Source organism: Arvicola amphibius, chromosome X (genome assembly GCF_903992535.2).
Source record: "Arvicola amphibius chromosome X, mArvAmp1.2, whole genome shotgun sequence".
In the NCBI taxonomy this organism is placed as follows: domain Eukaryota; kingdom Metazoa; phylum Chordata; class Mammalia; order Rodentia; family Cricetidae; genus Arvicola; species Arvicola amphibius.
Window position 1 is genome coordinate 135747334 of NC_052065.1, and position 19895 is coordinate 135767228.

Below are 19895 nucleotides of genomic sequence, written 5' to 3' on the forward strand. Positions count from 1 at the left end.
GCAGCGAATGACTGGTGGCGCTCTGCCACATTCTATCTGTCCCGAATGTGATGAATAGGAACCCAGAGAAAGTACCAGGAAGTCCTGCTGGTTTACCTGGCTTCCCAGACAGTTACCAGCTCCCAGGGAGGCTGACATGACAGACACTCCCTAAGAACCATAAAGTGGAGCTGTCCTGGTTGAAGCGGAACAAGAGGGGGAAGAGCAGGGGCAAAGAAAACAGGAGTTTTGAGGGCAAGCGTGAGCCTGCTCTTCAGGGGCTAAGAACAAGTTCAAGGAAAGGAAGAATGTCACACTGAACCTGTGCAATCTTCTGGACACTCTTCAGCTTTGAGAGGGCAGAAGCAGAACCATTCCCAAAACCTCAGACACAAACAACTTGTAACCTAACAACATTTATTGTCCTCAGGATAAAACAGTTGACCTGCCTCACAACCTCCTTAAGGACATACAGCAAAATAAATGGGGCTCAACTGCAGGCCAGGTCACAAGTGCTCTTCTACACTTCTAGGACTGGAAAGTGCCCTGGCCAGGCAGGACCATGGCAAATTACTCCAAATGAGCAACAATCGGGTCCCTTTTAGTTTGATGGCAGGTATGTGTAAAGGAGTCAAAATAATGATCTGTAAGCTGTGGAAGAAAACTGGGGAAGCAGAAGGGGATAAACCCAAGTACCAGAGGGAGAGGGTAAGCTTTCAGTAAACAGTGAGCATGGATCAGGAGGAAGCCAGTTGCAGGGAGGGGGAGAAACAAGCCTTTACTCCTCCTTCTTGTCCGAGGGACCACGTACTAAGGCCTAGAAAAGGAAAGAAACCCCAAAGAAGTAAATTAGCAGAGCCTATCCCCAAGCCCTTGGGCCTTTAGTATTATGCCCCCAAATACTTGGTTCTCCTCTCCTGTTAATAGCAAGTACCCAGGCAAATAAGGTACCCTACCCTCAACAGTACCCAAAAGCTTGCCAGGGTAAGTGTATCAGCCCATCCATCCACTAGGGAAGGCCCTGTACCTACTGCCAGGAGAGGATCAGCAGGGCCTCAGTGACCTGAGCCCTATCCGGTGCAGTGGCAGCTGGAGGTGATAACTGTAGCTCTCTTTTACTACAATGAGAGCAGAACCAAGACCTCCTCTAGAGCACACAGCAGACCACCAACCTTTAAGTTCCAATTTAGGGCCTTTCCACCATTGTGTACTACGCACTGGTGTTCTTAAAACCCAAATCCTTAGGGGTTAGGAGATAGTATCTGGCATGAAAGCGTGAGGACCTAGGTTCAATCCCCAAAACACATAAAAAGACAGGTAAAGTAGAGCATACTTGTTATCCCAGAGTTGGGAGACATATGAGGCAGATCTCTATAGCTAGTCAGCTTAGTTTACTTCATAAATTCTAGACCAATAAGAGATCCTGTCTCAAAAAAAAATAAGTTGGATAGCTCTTGAAGAGTGATACCAAGGTTTTCCTCTGGTGTCCATAGTCATGTGTGGACATGTGCATGGACACACAGACCCCAACCCCCAAGTCCTTTCCAGATAGCCTGGTATATTCTGAGGGCACAGGGCCTCCCTATGGGGCTGGGCTCTCCCTCTAACTCACTACCTAATGCAAACCAAACAAATCTAGGAATATCTATTTGTCTCCTTCCATTCATCTTCCTGACCACCTAAGCTTAGAGTTGTGAGGCTAGCCTAAAAACTCAGATCAACAGCCTACCAGGTGAGGCACCCTTTGAAGCTTTCTCCTCAGTTGCCAAACACTACTCCCCCTGCATCCCACAAGAGAGGTAGCTAGAACAAGATCCCTACTTATTGAAGGGTTTTGTTTTTTGAGGTAGGGCCGCAGTATCTAGTCTAGGCTGACCTAGAATTTTCTTAATTCTCTAGCCTCAGCTTCCTAAAGTACTGTCAGGTGTGGCCACCACACCCAGCTTTCCCAAGCATGTTCCTGATAAAACACCTACCACAGCATGAGGACTGGTAATAGCCTAGAGTGATAAGTACCCCCTCTTTAAGGGCTTGTCACTGAATTTAAGGTAGTAAAGGGCTCAAATCAGAGAGAGCCAACCTATTGATATGAGCTGCCCTTAGCAGGTTCCAGCCCAGCATCTAGTACCATGCCATACCTCCTGCATGAAGGGTTATAGCAGCTGAGTCTGCCCACACTTAGCAACAAAAGAGACAGCAAGGGAGGGCAGGAGAGCAACACCAGTAAGACACCAAGACCTACTGCAAGGCCTATAGAAGAAGCAGCAGGCTCTCCAGGACCCCTAGGAACTGTGCTGCAGGACCCTGGCCCAAACTCTAACCCGCACCTACAGGTAGAAAGACACTGACCTGCAGCTTGGCGTGCTCTTCCAGCAGACGGTCGTACTCCTTGGTAAGGCCCTCAGACTGCTTCTGCATGGCCAGAGCCTCGTTTTCAGCTTTCTCTAGCTCTGGCAACATTACAAATGAATACAGGAAGAAATTAAAAGACTGGGATTATGTAATAAAAAACACCTACCTACGAATAACATGGAAAATTGTTCTGAATCTGTCTCAAAAGAGGTTGTACAGACAGTTTCCAGTATTTGTCAATGTCTCTGCCTTTATATGTCTTCCACTAGAGAGGTGAAAGGAAGGGAAGACCCAACAGGTACACAGAACAAAAAGTCAGAGAACCGCCCCTTCAATGGAGGGATGTTAATGGTTCTCAGGAGGGGTGACCTTTTGAATGGCCAGCAGTGAGAGGCCATGAGCAAAATCCCAGCATTAAGTGACAATGATACCTTACAGAGTATCAGTGGCCAATGCCTACAGTGTTGAATGTGTCTGGACTTAATGCAGGAGAAGGAAAAAAGAGGGGAGAAAGGGAGGATAGATCACACAAATTCTTCCTGACACTCCTTTTGTTCTCAGCTCCCAAGCATCCTGGGGCTACCCCCCCCCCACCTGCCTGTCTTAACAAGAAACCTCTAGTAGGCACAACTAAAGCATGCACAGCAGCTGCTAGGGCTTCTCCAAAGCCCTAAACCACTAAAATGTTCTAGCCGTGAACTCGCTCAGTCACATTTGGGTGTAAAGGTGCAGAATGCTATGTTTGTTTCCACCCAACTCTAAAGTTTGCACATGAAGTGTACTATTAATACTTGATACAAGGGGGCAGCAGTATGCAGTGGAGTGTAACAAGAGGGCAATCTCACTTTTCTTGCTGTTGGCCAGCTCATCCTTTAGCTTCTTCAAGTCATTCTTCAGGCTCTTGTTCTCCTCTAACTTCACCTCAGCACTCTCAACATCCAACTTGCCTCCGTCTTCAGCAGCTCCCTAGGGAAAGTGAAGGTGAAGCATCTCCAGACCAGTGTACTCCTTTGAACTGTAATTCCTCAAGCTACCTCCAGCAATTACTCGCACTTTCGGAAATGTCAAGACAGAACTGACCACTATAAGCTCCCAGGCACGGACCAGGCTATAGCTAGCTGCCGAGGAAAGGAGAATAACCAGTAGGGGCACCTGCTGCAAGCTCACAGGCCACACACTCTGCCTAGACCTACCTTCCCATCAGTAAAGCTCAACTTGCTCAACTTGCTGTCACCTGGAACTCTCTGCCCAGATAACCTAACTACTCTTATTCCTTCTCTTCCTGACTCTTGCAGCTGACTGCAGCAAACGACCCCAAAATTTGTTCCTATCCACCCCACCAATCTCCAAGCCATCACTCTCCTTCCTCGCTTAATACTTCACCTCCTCTGACAGACTAACAAACTGGTCTCTACTTCTTCCCTAGTACCAAGGGGTCCATTAGCCCCATGTTGCTGGAAGTGTTGCACTGACAGCTAACTTCTGAAGAATAAGAGGCTGAGAGTCCCAACAGAAGTCCCTGCTCCCAGAAGATCTATTCTCATCAGCGAAAACTGGCACCAGCATATAGATACAATAGTGATACCCTCTTCCTCTACTGTGCCTCTACCAGCTAACAGAAGGCACCAGACACACCCCAGATTCTTTCAACAGGCACACCCTCCCCACTAAAAACTTCTTTATCAGGCAACAGCACTCTCACATAGGTCCCAGCCTAATAGTGACCACTGTGGACCCTTAGAAATGTGGCTCTAGAAGGCAGACTTAACTCACCTTCTTTAGCTGGTCATTCTCCTCCATGTATTTCTTGGCCGCCTCACTGGCACTTTCTGCTTGCTTTTTAAAGGCTTCATTGGAGGCCAGCAGTGTGGCCTGCTGGGAGATGAGAGTTACCAGGCGTCTAAGTAAGCTGCAATTGTTTACAAAAAGAGGGAGAAGTAAGAAGCATGAGAGCAAAGGGCCTGGCAGGAACTCTTCTTGGCTGCTACCTGTTCAGACTGCCTCCAGCCTGGACCTGGCAACACAAAGTGGGGCCCAGGAATTATCCTCTGCCACCTCCCCCAAACAGTTACACTGGGCTCTGGGAAGTATCTCAGGGAGGGGTTGGAAACAGAAGCACACCCAGGCATGGCCTAGCTATATAGAAAAAGATCTTAAACCACCAGCACTTTCCAGGTAAGGGCCTAGATGTGCTAGACAAGCCTCAGCACTGTTTGCCTCACTGCGAGGGCAGGCTTGCCTCCCTAAGAGAACAATGTCAGAAAAACAAATTTGGGCACTTCCAACATGCCAAGTGAATTCCTCATAGCTACTTTATGAGGTAGTTACTTTTGCTACCCTCATTTGACAGAAAACTGAGGTTCAGCAGGATGAAGCAATATATCTAAGATAAAGAGCCAGAAATTCATATAACTATAATTCCAATTCCCATCTACCTGCATTGAAAAACATTCTCTCTCAGCTTCTAAGTCCCAACATGAGTAGAAAAAACTCTTCTCCAAATCCCCTTCCCAAACACATCTTACAACCAGCTGCCATAGTGTAGCTAGTATATAATAGCATTCAAACTGAGGTTGTCTTTCACTACTTGGAACAGAGAAAGACCAACCAGGACACAGGTGTCTGTTGCCTGTCTCGAGCATCTGGAAAGGTAAACAGATAGCAAGAGGGGATAAGCATTGGTCCCTGAACAGTAAGACTAGATAGAGGACACAAGGACTTGCTACAGTCTTGAGAAAGACACTGTTCAGGCAGCCAAGAAAAGAGAGTACTACTTTCCCACATGTCTCGGAAAGTCTAGCCACAGTACTTGGAGTCAGGCAAAGTGTATGCAGAGGCCTGGGGAAAAAGGAATAAAAACATGCCTGATGCCTGTTCCAGGGCACTTCAACAAAAGTGCTTGCTCAGAGGAGCAGCAGCAGCCTTGGTAGCCTATTCCAGGGCTGGCCTCTCTGGTCCATGATGCATTGGCGCTCCGTCATTCCACCTACAGCCTGGGGAGGCAAGGGAACCAGAAGCACAGAGCTCTATTCTCACCCTCAGCCCAGGCTCTGCAGGGCTCTAGAAGAACCCTTTTTGGGAATCCACATGTGGAATAGAAGGGTTTTGTAGGTCTTGCTCTAGGGAGACACTCCCAGGGGTCTCCGGTGGCACAGTGAGAACCAGGCTGTTGATTCCTGGCAGGAGAAGAGAGTTTCCAGTGACATGTGCTCTCTAAAATTAGCGGTCCAGACCTCGTGGCCTAGAGCTCAGGTTTCCCTGCCTCAGCCTCGAGCTGCCCACCAGCCTGCCCCCCACTGGGCTGAAGCCCTGAAAGCAGAAGTTACCAAGCACTCCAACAGCCAGCAAGAAATCATGGGCCTGACTTACAGTGATCAGAAGTCACAGAGAAGCCAGAAAGAAAAGCAACTCCCAACACAGAAGCTTCCTGGTTCCCGAACAGATCTCTAAAAGTTTAAGAAAGCCCACTCCATATCTAGAAATGGCTGGGGGGGGGGGGGGAGACCCCAATGCATGCCACCTAATGGTAAAGATGGGGTCCATGGATACTTTTGGGTCCTAGCAAAGATGAGTGAGTAAAACCAAGGGTTCCCACTCCTACCTGGACAGGCAAATAGCTGCTAGGGAGTGTCCACAGCTGTCACCCCAGTGGTAGATGACACAACCAGAAAGGCAGTACTATCAGGAATGACAACCACAATGCAACAGCTATCTTCTGTGCTATCCAAGGCTTTCCTGATATCGCAAACTAGGGTTTCCTAGATAGTTCAGGATATCCACAGAAGATATATTGGATATACCAGGATACCCAAGCATAAGATCTTGGACAGTGTCTGCTCACAATTCTGGCCTTTGGTTTCCAGCCATTAAGAAGACAACCACAATGCCAATGAGGTCCGGATTTTCCTTCCTCTGGCCAACTGTCATGGACACTTTCCACTTCCCTTCCAGAACACCCTTGTTGGCACCCCCCAACATACACAGTGCAGTTTTTTCATACCACCTGTGTTAAAGCTATGCCTCTAATCCATCCAAGGCTGATTGGGGGTCATTTTCCCTTGTATGTTGCATCTCATGCCCTTGCCTACAATTTCTCCTCATCAACTTTCTTGCCATTTCCAGTTACATCCATCTTTTCTCCTTCCCACTTATCCCCTGCCCTTGCATCCTTCAACCACTCTTGAATTTTCAGAGGATATGCACTCTGTAACATACACTGATACTAACAGGTCACTTTTAAGATGTCTGCCATGTAGTACTCTGTTCCTCAAGTGTCTACTCTGTACTCTAGATTTTCCTCCAGCTAACTTTATCTCCTAAAGTGTTTATCTGCTACCAGACTCACAATTAAACTACCTACTAAACATCAGCTTCTGATGTTATCACAAACACTCCAGTCTGCCAAGATGGGTCTTCCCTTACTCCATCAGAGGGCGCTGCCAAGTGTGTTCCTGCTGTACTTCCAAGCATGTAAACTGTCTTGGACTCTGTCCTCCTCGTTGCTGACCCTAAGTCACTATTCAGTGCTTTCCATATCAACTCTAGAGAGGATACCCTCTAGTCATCCCACTGCCAGTGCCTGGTGCCTCCTCCCTACTGGCATCTGTACAGAATTCCCATCCACCCCAGAGCTGACAAATTTGACTGGTTTCTCCTTTGCTTGACCCACTGTGTGGAAGTAATGCCAAGCCATCACCATCCCTTAAACATGCCTAATTCTACACATCAACCACCATATCCTTTCTTAGCCAGTTCAACTACCACCTCCCTTAGGAAACTCTTTCTTGTGGATGTACCCTCTGATGCTCCCACAGCAACCCCTAGTACACTCCAGACTCTTGTATCCATTTTCTCAGGATATTCAGTTATTGGATTGCTCTATCACGCTACAAATACCTTTAGGCTGGCCCAATAGCAGCCATCCCTGTTCTCCCAGACCAGGTACAATGAAAAGAAATTTTCCAGGTGACCTAATTTCACTCCTGGGACAGGGGAAAGGCCATGTTTGAGGCTGCTTGTCAGGTCCAAGCCTGTCCTTTTTTTTTTTTTGCAAAAACCATTATCTACCTGGCAGCCTGGCACTGGGGGAGGGGAGGAGGACAAGCTGCTATAGCACTTACCACACTATCTAACAAAAGAGAAGATAAAACAAGCAGCAGGAGGTGCTGGCTCACACTCTTTCGGCGAGCAAGCTGGGCTTATAGCTGAAGTGGAGGCTGAGAAGCTACATGGAAAACTCAATTTACTACCTCAAGCTGGGCCGGAGACCCAAGCTCTCTGCCCTCCTCCCCAAACCTTAGGGCCCCAGCAAGACAGATTAGGACCTTTCCAGCATTTGTCAGCCTCGGAGTGAGCTTTCTGGAATATTTTACTGCTCTTTCTCACACTGATCTACGCATCCAGATCACACTTGCTAGTCACCTCTCGGGCACTGTCTCGAGGCCCCCAGAACTGACTGTGGTATATGGTGAACAAGGACAAGCTTGAGAATTGCCATACTCTGATCCTAAAAACACATCAGCCTGCAGAAATCAGAAATGACTACTTCATGGCCTCTACTCCTGCTGTGTTATCTATCATGCATTGCTTTGTTTTAGCTTCTGAACACTGTTACTCACATTAACTGTTCATACCTACTCACTTTTTAAAAAAACACAGGTGAGGTGGTGGTGGCACACACCTTTAATCCCAGCACTCAGGAGGCAGAGGCAGGCGGATCTCTGTGAGTTCAAGGACAGCCTGGTCTACGGAGCGAGTTCCAGGACAGCCAGGACTGTTTCACAGAGAAACCCTGTCTCAAAAAAACAAACAAAAATAAAAAGCATAAGTAAAAACCACAGAGCCAAAGAGAATTTCTAAAGGTCTAGGGTACTCATTTACAACAGCTCAGGGTTCAGATTAACTAAATCCAAGCACAGACATGAAGCCCAGAGAACAACACTTAACGGAATACAGATGTGTCCTTGGCACCCAAATACCTGAACTCAACTTGGCGTTCTTGGTAAAATATTCTTGGATGCTGAGCGGGGCTACAATGCTTTCATAAAAGGCCGAGTAAACAAGAGAAGGCAAGAGAAGCTGAATCTCTCTCTGGCCTCTAGAGAAACAGGCCAAATACATCAAGTAAAGAGGGACTTTTCACCTATCTGCCTCAGTGAGCAAACAGAAAAACATGAACAGGAAATGGGAAAAGGACCAAGTCCAATTGAAAAGTCCCATGATGTTGCTCAGAAGAGCCTCAAGCTGAGAAACCGTCCCTTCGGATATAAGTTGTATATCCAAGTTCTTCTACGCTTCAGCCCCATGCCAAATAGGGCCCTGGTGTTACAGTGCCACCTGCTGATTTTATGCTGTTACAGTCTAGCGTACAGTCTACAATGTGGCATGGCCCCGGGAAACTCTGAATATAAAGGTGAGATGGCTACCCTGACAAGGAACCACAACCAGGAGATACCTAGGCAAGACCAGGTGAAGTAAGGTAGTATCAGAGCTTCCATTGCCCAAGGCCTCTCAAGCTCAAGTACCAGCAGCCATGAAAATAAGGAAGAGATAGGGTATCGAACGAGCCATACTCAAAAAAGGGGGGGGGGCATAACACTCAAAGCTCAAGGCTCTCCAAGGAGATCCACATGGCTGAGTTATGACAGAGCGTAAAACATGACTCCTGGGATCACAGCATCAAGGATCTATGTCAAGTCTATGCCCAAGGTGATATGTCAGAAAGATCCCTTGACCAGGGCATAACAGGAAAACTAGATAGAGCGAGAATAGCAATAGAACACTTAGAGAGGCTCCTGCCAGTGGACACAAAGGATAATTGGTGACTCTGTTGTGGTAGTAGTCATAAGGGTAGAGGAAGAGAGGCTTAGAGAAGGGACCCACAGACTGTGTCATGGGTATAGTTTCAGATTTGAAGAGAAGAGTTCTGGATGCTATTACAGAAGAATGTGAAAGTTTGTTAACAGTTATGTTTTTATCCTTAAGATGGTGACAATTTTGATGTTTTCCATTACAATTGCACAAAACACATGAGATGACAGGACAGCATACCCTCAGTTCCTGGGTTTGGAGATAGGTTTAAAGTAGTGGTTTTCAGGCATAGCACATGCCACAGGAAAAAATCCAAGAGGTAGGAAAGAGGCTCAAGTATTATATCATCAGGTGTCAGAAGCAAGCTAACCCCCATGGTTCTAACTTTGGCCTAACAGAAACCATGCCCATCCTCCATGGGTGAATGTACCTGGCTCTCTCTCACCACTGGCACTCCATCTTTCTAGCTTCCCTGTTCTTTACAACTCCCAAACCTCTTCCTCTTTCTGGAATACACTCAGTCCTGACTGTGCCCAGTAGCTTGCCTGCCTTGTCCTCCCAGGCATGCCCTTCCAGTGTGCTCTGCTGTCCCTATCCATGAGCTGCTCACTCAGAAGATTCCTCATCAAGCAGTCCACAGAGTTCCCTTTCTTTTTTGGGGGGGTGTTGCTTTTGAGACAGGGTTTCTCAGAATTCTGAAGTAGCTCTGTAGACCAGGCTGGTCTCGAACTCACAGACATCTGCCTGCCTCTGCCTCCTGAGTACTGGGATTAAAGTAATATGGTGGTATGCTACCTCATCCAGCCAGAGCTCCCTTTCTAGCCAGTGACCAGGTCCTCACATTCAATATGCTCAGAGCAGAACCTTTCACACCACCTCCTGGTGTGGGACAATAGTCTGTATTCTGTCAATTATATTTTAAATAAACACTGATAGCTGGGCGGTGGTGGCGCACGCCTTTAATCCCAGCACTCGGGAGGCAGAGGCAGGCGGATCTCTGTGAGTTCGAGACCAGCCTGGTCTACAAGAGCTAGTTCCAGGACAGGCTCCAAAGCTACAGAGAAACCCTGTCTCGAAAAACCAAAAAAAAAAAAAAAAAAAAACACTGATTGGTCAGTAGCCAGGCATGTTTGGAGGCAGGGTGGGCCTTGTAGCTTGCAGGGTCCGGTAGATGGGGGGTATTGGGGCAGCCAGGAAGTAGAGGTGGATCAATGAGAACAGGAGAATTCTGGGTAGAAGAAAGTCCTAGTCTACAGTCGTGACCCAGCCACAGAAGAAGCAAGATGTGACTGCCTCATCGAATAAGGTACTGAGCCACATGGCTAACACAGACAAGAATAATGGGCTAATATAACTTGTAAGAGTTAACAGAAAGTCTGAGCTACTAGGCCAATCAGTTTATAACTAATGCAGACCTCTGTGTGATTTCTTTGGGATTTAACAATTGTGGGAACTGGGCAGGACAGAAACCCCGACAAGAACATCCTTCCTGACTCTTATTACTGCCTTAGTTCAGTCACCTGCATTTCTTGTGATGATTTTTCACTCCTAAATTCTGCTTTCCTCCAACCCATATACTCTTACAAAAAAAATCTTTAAATTCATGAAGCTGACCAGACAGCACTACTTAAATAACTGTCTACCACCAAGAGATCTTGCCCTTTGTCTCTCCTGACCCATCTACCCCACTCTATCAGCCAGGGCCTGTCCAGCTCCTCCCGGTGAAGTAAGAACACAGAAGGTAGGTAGGCTGCCCCAATACCCCCCATCTACCGGACCCTGCAAGCTACAAGGCCCACCCTGCCTCCAAACATGCCTATCCTCCTACAACCTTGGTGGAAGGCTGAAACAAAGCTTGCTACAATACAGAGAGGACCAAGAGGTGAGTGACCAGTCACCTGGTGGGACACTCCACTCTCTAGGCCCTCCATTCAGGGCAAAACCCGGAGACCCTCCCCAACCTGCCTCAGCTTTTCTAGCCAGCCAGTAAGAGAGTTTCCTGTAGGTAGGCTGCCCCAATATCCGCACCCATCCACCCGACCCCACAAGCTACTAGCCTCATCCCACCCCCAAACTCACCCCCAAACTCGCCTATCTTCCTGTAACTTCAGTAGAAGTCTGAAACACAGCCTGCTACTACACAGAGAGGACCAAGAAGTGAGTGACCAGCCACCCAGTGAAACACCCCACTCTCTAGGCCCTCCATAATAAAGCAAATCTCGGGCCCCTCCTCCACCTATCTTTGCTCCAACACTCCATCCCCTACATCAGACCCTGAAAGCTACAAGTCCCACTCTGCCCCCAAACCCTCCAACCCCTATCCCCGCAACCTTAGAGGAATGCTGAAACACAAACTGCAACTACACAGAGAGGACCAAGAGAGGACTCTAAAGTATACAAGCTGTGAGTATACTGAGTAGACCAAGAAGAGAGTGAAACAGAAGAGAAGATCAAGAAAGCAGGCTAAGAGAGACCTCAGTGGCTCCCTGAGACACAGACAGTGACAGTACAGAGCAGACCAAGAACAGTTCCCAAAGACAAAGACAGCCACTGCAAGGATTGAACCAAGACGCAAAGACACTGCTGGCACCAACTGAAGGAAGAGATGGGTAGGCGCCAATGCAAGAATTCCTCCAACAACCTAAAAAGCAACGTGGTAACACCAGAACCTAGTGGTCATACAACAGGAAGACTTGATCATCCTAACCCAGAAGAAGCAGAAGAAAACAATTTTAAACTTAACTTTATGAAGATGGAGACCTTTAAAGAGGAAATGAAAAATTCCCTTAAAGAAATGGAGGAAAAGACAAACAAAAAAATGGAAGAAATTAATAAAGACCTCAATATAAATCCGACCACATTGGACCTGACAGAAGAAAAAGTGGAAAGTAGCCTTCAATGCATGGGCACAGGAGATCACTTCCTAAATATAACACCAGTAGCACAGACACTGAGAGCAACAATAAATAAACGGGACCTCCTGAAACTGAGAAGCTTTTGTAAAGCAAAGGATACAGTCAATAAGACAAAAAGGCAGCCTACTGAATGGGAAAAGATCTCCACCAACCCCACATCAGACAAAAAGGACTAATCTTCAAAATTCTAAATAACCCAATAAAAATTGGGATACAGAACTAAACAGAATTGTCAACAGAAGAATCTCAAATAACCAAAAGACACTTAAGGAAATGTTCAACATCCTTAGCCATCAGGGAAATGTAATTCAAAACAACTCTGAGATACCGTTTTATACCAGCCAGAATGGCTAAGATCAAAAACACCAATGATAGCTTATGCTGGAGAAGGTGTGGAGCAAGGGGAACGAACACTCATCCATTGCTGGTGGGAATGCAAACTTGTGCAACCACTTTGGAAATCAGTGTGGCGGTTTCTCAGGAAATTGGGAATCAATCTACCTCAGGATCCAGCAATACCACTCTTGGAAATATACCCAAAAGCTGCTCAATTATACTACAAAGACGTTTTGTTCAACTATGTTCATAGCAGCATTATTTGTAATAGCCAGAACCTGGAAACAACCTAGATGCCCCTCAACTGAAAAATGGATAAGAAAATGTGGCACATTTACACATTAGAGTACTACTCAGTGGTTAAAAAGAAAAAAAAATGACATCTTGAAATCTGCATGCAAATGGATAGAACTAGAAAACACTATCCTGAGTGAGGTAACCCAGACCCAAAAAAGATGAGTATGGTATATACTCACTCATAAGTGGATACTAACTATAAACAAAGGACAATGAGCCTATAGTTCATGATTCTAGAGAAGCTAAGTAACAAAATGAACCCTAAGAAAAAACATATATAGATTCACCTGGAAAGTTGAAATAGACAAGATTGCCTGACAAAACTGGGAGCATGGGTGGGTGGGGGGAGAAGGGAGGGTAGGAGGGGAAAAGGAGGGGAGAAGGGGAGGGGGAAAAACTTGAGGGAATGGGATAGTCAAGATGAAGGAAGAACAGAGATGAGAGCAAAGAAAGAGATATCTTGATTGAGGGAGCCATTATGGGGCTAGCAAGACACCTGGCTCTAGAGAAATTCCCAGGAATCCACAAGGATGACCACAGCTAAGACCCTAAGCAATGGGAGAAGGTGCTTAAACTGGCCTTGTCCTGTTGTCAGACTGATGATTATCTTAAATGTCACTATATCAAGAAAATGTCCCGAAGGGGAAAAAAAGTCACTATAAAAGCTTCATCCAGCAACTGATGGAAGCAGAGACAGAGACCCACATCAGAGCACTGGGCTGAGCTCCCAAAGTCCAGTTGAAGAGTGGAAGGAGAATATGAGTAAGGAAGTCAAGACCATGATGGGTACACCCACTGAAACAGTTTACCTGAGCTAATGGGAGCTCACCAACTCCAGCTGGACTGGGAAGGAACAAGCATAGGACCAAACTAGACCCCTCTGAATGTGGTTCACAGTTGCATGGCTGGGGCAGACTGAGGGCCCACTGGAATTGGCACCAGAATTTATCCCTACTGCTTGTACTGGCTTTTTGAGAACCCATTCTCTTTGGATGGATACCTTGCTCAGCCTATAGTCTTGGACCTTCCCCAAAGCAATGTGCCTTACTCTCTCTGTGGAGTGAATGGGGGGGGGGTAATGTGGGAGGGGGATAAGTAGAGGGAATGGGAGGAGTGGAGGAAGTGGGAACTTGAATTGGTATGTATAATGAAAAAGTTTCTTTAAAAAAATTAAAATTAAATTAAACAAAAAGAACACAGAAGGCAAAGAGAGAGCAGGGGCAACACAGACATCCCAAAAAGGACCAGGAAACTCAAACAAGGTCAGATTAGCTAAGTCATAGAAAAATGACAATTGAGAAACATTTTCTACTGATTAATATTATATATATATCAAAAAGCTTTGTGTTCACCAGTTGGAAACTGGTAGATACACAATGCTGGAGACAGATGAGCTGTCCTGGGAAAGCACTCACAATAAACTAGCTTAAAAATTCAAGTTATCAGCCGGCCAGTGGTGGTACACGCCTTTAGTCCCAGCACATGGGAAAGAGGCAGGTGGATATCTGTGATTACACGGCCAGCTTGGTCTACAGAGTGATTTCCAGGACAGCTAGAGCTACACAGAGAAACCCTGTCTTGAAAATCCTGGAAAAAAAAAGGTTTAAGAACATTTTTTGTGGTTTTGCTCATGAAACTGAAACCCGAAATCTCGTGCAAAACAGGCAATCCCTCTACCACTAGCTATGCCCTCTGCCCCTGAGAAATAACTATTAATATGAAGGGAAAATATTGTAGAAGTATACAGTTCCTGAAATGTAGAGGTAGGAATGTGTAGTGCATTGGAGGGGTAACTTCTAACCCTATAGAGCCCTGGTTGACATTGAACATCTTCCTGCCTTTGCCACCCCTGTGCTGGGATTATAGGAATGAGCAGGTAAAGCTTGATCTGTTTTTCAAAATGAGGTAGATTCCTCAGGAGAAAAAAAATTCCATGTTTCATGGTCAAAGCATTCAAAACTTGAAACCTCAACACAGCCAGTGACAAGATCTGGGGGTCAGAGAGGCTTCTGAACTACTCTGAATGTTAACTTCTTCCTTGCAGAAATGTAAAACTTTATTATGTGCCTTGTCTTAAAATACTTAATGATTAATAAGATTGATATTATAAACAGAAGGATCTGGAAAGGTATATGCAAAACTGGCTTTTGCTGGCATGCTGGTGCATGTTTTTAAGCTCAGCACTTGAGAGGCAGAGCAAGTGAATTTTTGAGTTTGAAGCCAGCCTGAGCTTCATAGTGAGACCATCTCAAAGGAAAAAAAAGAAGTGCAGCTATAAACAGGGATAGAGTGGTGGCTCAGTGGATAAGAATGCTTGCTGTATAAGCACGAGAATTTAAATTCGGACACTAGCCCCCAAATCAAAAAGCAGACGATGGCTACATGAACTATAATCCTAGTACTGTGAGAAAACAAAGACAGGAGGGTTAGGGGGACTTGTCTGCTACTAACACTGAATGCCAGCCTTGTTTCAGGCTCAGTGAGAGACCTATCTCAAGGAAAAATAATAGAAAGTGACAGAGTCAGACACTTGATGTCCTCCTCTGGCCTCCATATCCCCACACATATATGCACATACACCAAGTGGTCATAGAACATTTTAGAGAGCCTATTTTCCTATTTTTGCTCATTTAAAATCTCATTTGGGTGAGATGAAGGTTAAAATCAATTGAGAAGAGTATTTAATATGCAAAAGACCCTGGGTTCAACTTCTAGCACTACAAAAGCCTTTAATAAACTCCTTTAATAAACATGTGCTACCATTTTGTTTGATCTGCAGATATATGAAAGGCAATAAGATATTATAGTTACTAACCTCTTACAATACTAATGCAAACAGGATAGTGGCATTTAGCTCACAGACTAGGACAACACCTGCCTAGTAAAAGCCAGGAAAAAGTATTTTACTATGTGATCTGAAGCTGGACATGAGCTTAACTCACTCATCCAATCCTAAAAAGTTTCATCATTGCAAGGAATCTGTTATCTGGACCATATCTAGCATTAGGCATGAACTCTGGGTATGGCAGTTCCTGAATGTCCTCTATATACAAAGGCCCACCTAATATTTTGTTTGTGATCACAAATGAAGTTTGCCTGAAGATCAGAGTGCGGAGTGAGCCACCAGTCAGTCATATAGGCCAGGCAGTAGTAGCACATACTTTTAATCCCAGCACTAGGGAGGTAAGACAGGAATAAATATGGTTGGGCAGAGAGAGGAATAAAAGGTGGGAGGAGACAGGATTCAGGATTCAGTCTGAGGACTTGTAGAGATAGGACACCACATTCGGTCTGAGGATTTTATAGAGGTGAGAACTAGTGGCTGGCTGCTCAGCTTCTCTGATCTTTCAGCTTTCACCCCCTAATATCTGACTCTGAGTTTTTATTATTAAAACCAACTAGAATTCATGCTACATAAAAGGATTGTTACAGTTTCTCTTGGTTTCAGCTAGAACCTGAATAAAACACACTAGGCTCAGGCAATACTCCACCACCCCACCCCACCCCACACACACACGGGACATCTTGCAGCTGACCAATGTCCTAGATAAGCCCTTGTTGAAGACTGGGGGTGAGAGAGGAAGGCTGCTTATTTAAAGCCAAAATGCTGCTGGAAGAAAAGCATGGGTATGGGAACACAAGCCCCCTGACCTCTAATACCCGTTCTACTGCCCATACAAGCAGATAACCCAACAATGTGAAGGTGTCTGATGTCCAGCTATGTTCCCACAGAACATGGGCATCTCTGCCCTGACTCAAACATGCTACACTAAGGGCAACTCAGTGTGTTATCTCCCACTCTGCTACCTTATTTGCCTTTCTGTGGAGCAACCCAACAATTTCCTAAACAAAGTAATACTCTGTGGTTTGCTAAAAATTCAAAAACGATTCTCATAACACAATTAAATTTGATACAGTAAAGAGACATTACTCTTGATAGTCCACACAGGAACACACATACATACCAATCATCCACTAAAAATATTTAGAGGAATTTGGGAGATGGTTCAATGTTCAAAGTACTTGCAAACATGAGGACATAAGTTCAGATTCCCCAACACCAATGTAAAAATTAGGCATGGTAGAACATGCCTATAACCCCAGTGCAGGGCAGAGGGAAGAGTAAATGCAAATCCCTAGAGCTCTCTGGCCAGCCAGACTAGTTGAAGAAGTGAGTTGCAGATTCATTAAATGTAGCACAAATCTAATTGGTCTTAATAATAAAAAAACGGAGTCAGATATTGAGGTAAATGCTGGAAGATCAGAGAAGAAGCAAGCCACCTCGACAAAATCCTCAAACTAAAAATCAAAGAGTGAACGTCTGTCTCCTCCCACCTTATATTCCTCTCTCCGCCCAATCATATCCCTTCCTGTCTCCACCTCCCTAGTGCTAAGATTAAAGGTGTGTGATCCCAAATCCTGGAATTAAAGGTGTGTGCCAACAGCACCTGGCCTCTAGAGGCTTAGCTCTGCACTCTGATCTTCAGGCAAGCTTTATTTGTTAGAGCACAAAATATCATAAATAAAGAGACATCTCAAATTAAAAAAATGGAAAGCAACAGAGGAAAATATTGACAGTGGCCTCAATATTCACAAATACACACACAAGCACAAACAAATCATATAAAAATGTGCATAAGAGCCAGGCATACAAGCAGTGGTAGTGCACAGCTTTAATCCCAGCACTTGGGAGGCAGAAGTTGGCAAATCTCTGTGAGTTTGAGGCCAGGCTGGTCTACAGAGCAAGTTCCAGGACAGCTAGGGCTGTTACAGAGAAACACTGTCTCAAATAAATGAATGAATGAATGAATGAATAAATAAATAAATAAATTGAACGAACATACTTCTTTTGGTTTTTTTTTTGGGGGGGGGGAGGGTTGAGACAGGGTTTCTCTGTGTAGCGCTGGCTGTTCTGGAACTCGCTCTATAGAACAGGCAACAGACTGGCCTTGAACTCCAAGCTCTGTCTGCCTCTGCTTGTTACTAGATGGAACCACAGGAGGGTGCTATAGGCACAGCTAGGTAGCTGGCACATAGTTCATGGAACAGACACAATTGGCTGCTTGAGCAATCTGAACAAGAAGTTAAATCAAGCCATTTGTCTTACCATATATGCTTGTCAAAGGCTAAACAACAGTTGTCAACATAACAGATACAGGATTAGGACTACATGAGCAGGCTCAGTGGTGCATGCAAACTGAAGTTTTCCATCCTAAGTACCAATCACTCTAAGAACTGTATACAAGATCTACTTTTTATCTGAAGCTACCCAACTGCAAAACATTTTGCACACTGATTATGGTAATTGCCTGATAGGCTTCATTTCCCAGTGTTAAATCACTTATATGGAAAGGATACCTCCTTGTGTTTCATTCTCAGCACAAGGAAAACACAGAACTATGTGCCCCAAAGTGAGGATTTTACTATACATTCATGCACAGTTTCCTCAACAATGCACCACACATGACAGGGCTCTAATTAGATTAATGTCATTTTTTGTCTATAGGAAATATACAGCTGAAATGGAAAAGGAGACCGAACATTAAAACTGCAAAATTCACCAGGCAGCGGTGGTGCACGCCTTTAATCCCAGCTCTCGGGAGGCATAGGCAGGTGGATCTCTGTGAGTTCAAAGTCAGCCTGGTCTACAGAGTGAGTTCCAGGATAGCCAGAGATACACAGAGAAACCATGTCTTGAAAACAAAACAAAACAAAAGCAAATAAAAGTTAACTGGGAGGTGGTGGTGTACTCCTTTAATCCCAGCACTCAGGAGGCATAGGCAGGAGGATCTCTGTAAATTTGATCAACCTGGTCAACATAAAAAGTTCCAGGACAGACAGGGTTATTACGAAGAGAAACCCTGTCTCAAAAAACAAACAAACAAACAATCAAAAGTCAAAATAAAAGCAGCGTACATATGCAGTATTTATAAAGTTTATCGTATGGTAGTCCTTCACATTCACTTCTCAGCCACTCACAATACCTCACCCAAAGCAATGGCCTGTACTGCAAGCTATATTCATGCCCTGTTGTAGGAGATTGCTTGTTTGTTCCCAGTTGCCAAGAACTGAATAATCACATAGAAACTATATTACACTGTTTGGACAATGGCTTAGGCTTCTTATTAACTAACTCTTATATCTTAAATTAAACCCATTTCTTTTAATCTGTTTATCACACAAGGCTGTGGCCTACCAGAAAGGTTCCAGGGAATCTGTCTCCTTTGGCAGCTACAAGGTGTCTCTTTGACTCTGCCTACTTTATATATCTCTCCAGATTTCCCACCTGGCTATATAGTGAGACCCTGTCTTGGTGGCTGGGGGTGGGGTGGGATGTCAGATTCCCTGGAATTGGTTATGGATGGATGTGAAGCCACCACGTGGGTGCTGGGAACCAAACCTCCTGGGTCCTCTGCAAAAACAAGTGCTCTTAACTACTGAACACTTTTGTTGTATTTTTGAGATAGGGTTTCTCTGTGTAGCCATGGCTGTCCTGGAACTTGCTCTGTAAATCAGGCCATTCTAGAATACAGCCTCCTAAGTGCTGGGATTAAAGATGTGTATCACCACCACCTGGGCCCCAGATGTTTTTTTTTGTTTTGTTTTGTTTTTAATGCTGAGCACTGAACTAAACTACAGGCTCTTTCCCTATGAGTTTTTGCCACTAATTCAACTAAGCTGTAACAAGCTCCCCCCAAGTCTTTGTGTTCCTGTTTACCTCAGTCTCCTTGCCCTTGATGAACCTTACACGCCCATTTATAAATGTCTTCCCATTAAAAATTCAAGTCTCACATTCCATCCAGCTCAATTACTGAGGCAATCTAGAAAGCTGGGATTCTGAAAGGTCATTCACCTACTTGCTATTTTTGTTAGTGTCTACTTCTTGTCCTATCTACTCACCACACCCTCATCTGCATGGCATAGGCCAAAAGTAGAAAGAAAGCCTCATGTGACCTCTATCTGAATGGCACTGATCTGCATAGTAGCAACTCAGGTGAATTAGAACTACACCTAAGTACACTAGGTAGGCCAGTACCTTGCCCACACTTTAGCATTGGGTCCCTGCGATCTTTCAGTACTGGAATACTTTATCATTTATTGAAAAATAATACTCAGGGATAAATATTAAGGAATGAACCTGAAAAATCCACAGAGTGACCGTGAAGACACGATTCTCCCTGTCTACTTCCTTGACCTAAGCCAGTG

The 19895-nt window shown here is 45.1% G+C and overlaps 1 protein-coding gene across 2 annotated transcripts in view; it reads right to left on the reverse strand.

Annotated features, from left to right (window-relative positions):
• Positions 1 to 379: 379 nt before the first annotated feature.
• Bcap31 (B cell receptor associated protein 31) overlaps positions 380 to 19895 on the reverse strand; it is a 38557-nt gene continuing 19041 nt past the window's right edge. For both annotated transcript variants that reach the window (XM_038316197.1, XM_038316196.1), the window contains exons 6-9: positions 4105 to 4240; positions 3177 to 3297; positions 2329 to 2429; positions 380 to 796 (exon numbers count right to left, since the gene is read on the reverse strand). In XM_038316197.1, the coding sequence (XP_038172125.1) occupies positions 758 to 796; positions 2329 to 2429; positions 3177 to 3297; positions 4105 to 4240 (397 nt within the window). In that variant the 3' untranslated portion in view covers positions 380 to 757. The remainder of the gene's footprint in view (positions 797 to 2328; positions 2430 to 3176; positions 3298 to 4104; positions 4241 to 19895) is intronic.